The sequence below is a fragment of the Diaphorina citri genome, unplaced genomic scaffold (genome assembly GCF_000475195.1).
Source record: "Diaphorina citri unplaced genomic scaffold, Diaci psyllid genome assembly version 1.1 scaffold27586, whole genome shotgun sequence".
In the NCBI taxonomy this organism is placed as follows: Eukaryota; Metazoa; Arthropoda; class Insecta; order Hemiptera; family Psyllidae; genus Diaphorina; species Diaphorina citri.
The window spans coordinates 1-723 of NW_007404924.1; the positions used below are offsets into that span (position 1 = coordinate 1).

Here is a 723-nt window from a genome sequence, read left to right on the forward strand (position 1 = left end):
ATTCAAATGATTCCACAACTCTCACAGGTAACCTTAGCTCTTACTTTTTTATTTTCTTCTAATATTTTACTTTCTAATTCATCAGACATTTGCTCATTTGGGGTGCACTCAGCCTTGTGAAAACAAGTGAGTGCCTAGTTACTTCAATCAAGTTGCAATCAGTGGCAGGATTACCAGTGTAAAAAGATTATTTCAAAATGGTATCTGATTGCAAAGGAGACACTTAGTAATGCTGTGATATCCACAAAAGTTGTGAAATGGCCTGTTTTTACCACAAATAATTCATGACTTGATATTGACAGCTTATACACTGTAAGATATGGTCTCATATCTCACCTGTCACAGACATGAAAAGCAAGGAGAGTAATAAGTAAAATGTACATTGAAAGCTGATCTTGTTTTGTTCTCTCAGATACCCCAGGTGACTCAAGTTGGCCAGGGCACAACTCTCGCTCAAATCCTGACACCAAACGGTCAAATACAGACCATCCAGATCCCCACGCAACAGGCGAACAATCAGCAAACCATTCAGATTGTACAAGCTCCTAGCCAGAGTCCTATTCAGCAGCAGCAACAACAACAGCAACAGCAACAACAGCAAAGCTCTCCACAGCAACAGCAGAGTAATAGCAACGGAAACAGCAACACAAACACAATCACTGTAACAAGGTAAGAGTTTTCTTTCGGAAACGAATGCGGTATCCTATTGGAAACTGAGGGATT

At 40.1% G+C, this 723-nt stretch overlaps 1 protein-coding gene across 1 annotated transcript; it reads left to right on the forward strand.

The window, feature by feature from the left end:
- Window positions 1–6: 6 nt before the first annotated feature.
- Window positions 7–669, forward strand: LOC103523583 (SOSS complex subunit B homolog; the record flags this gene model as incomplete). The annotated part of the gene is made up of 2 exons (XM_008488616.1): window positions 7–27; window positions 413–669. Coding segments are annotated over exons 1-2 (278 nt in total), but the record flags the coding sequence as incomplete, so codon positions are not given.
- Between the last annotated feature and the right edge of the window lie 54 nt (window positions 670–723).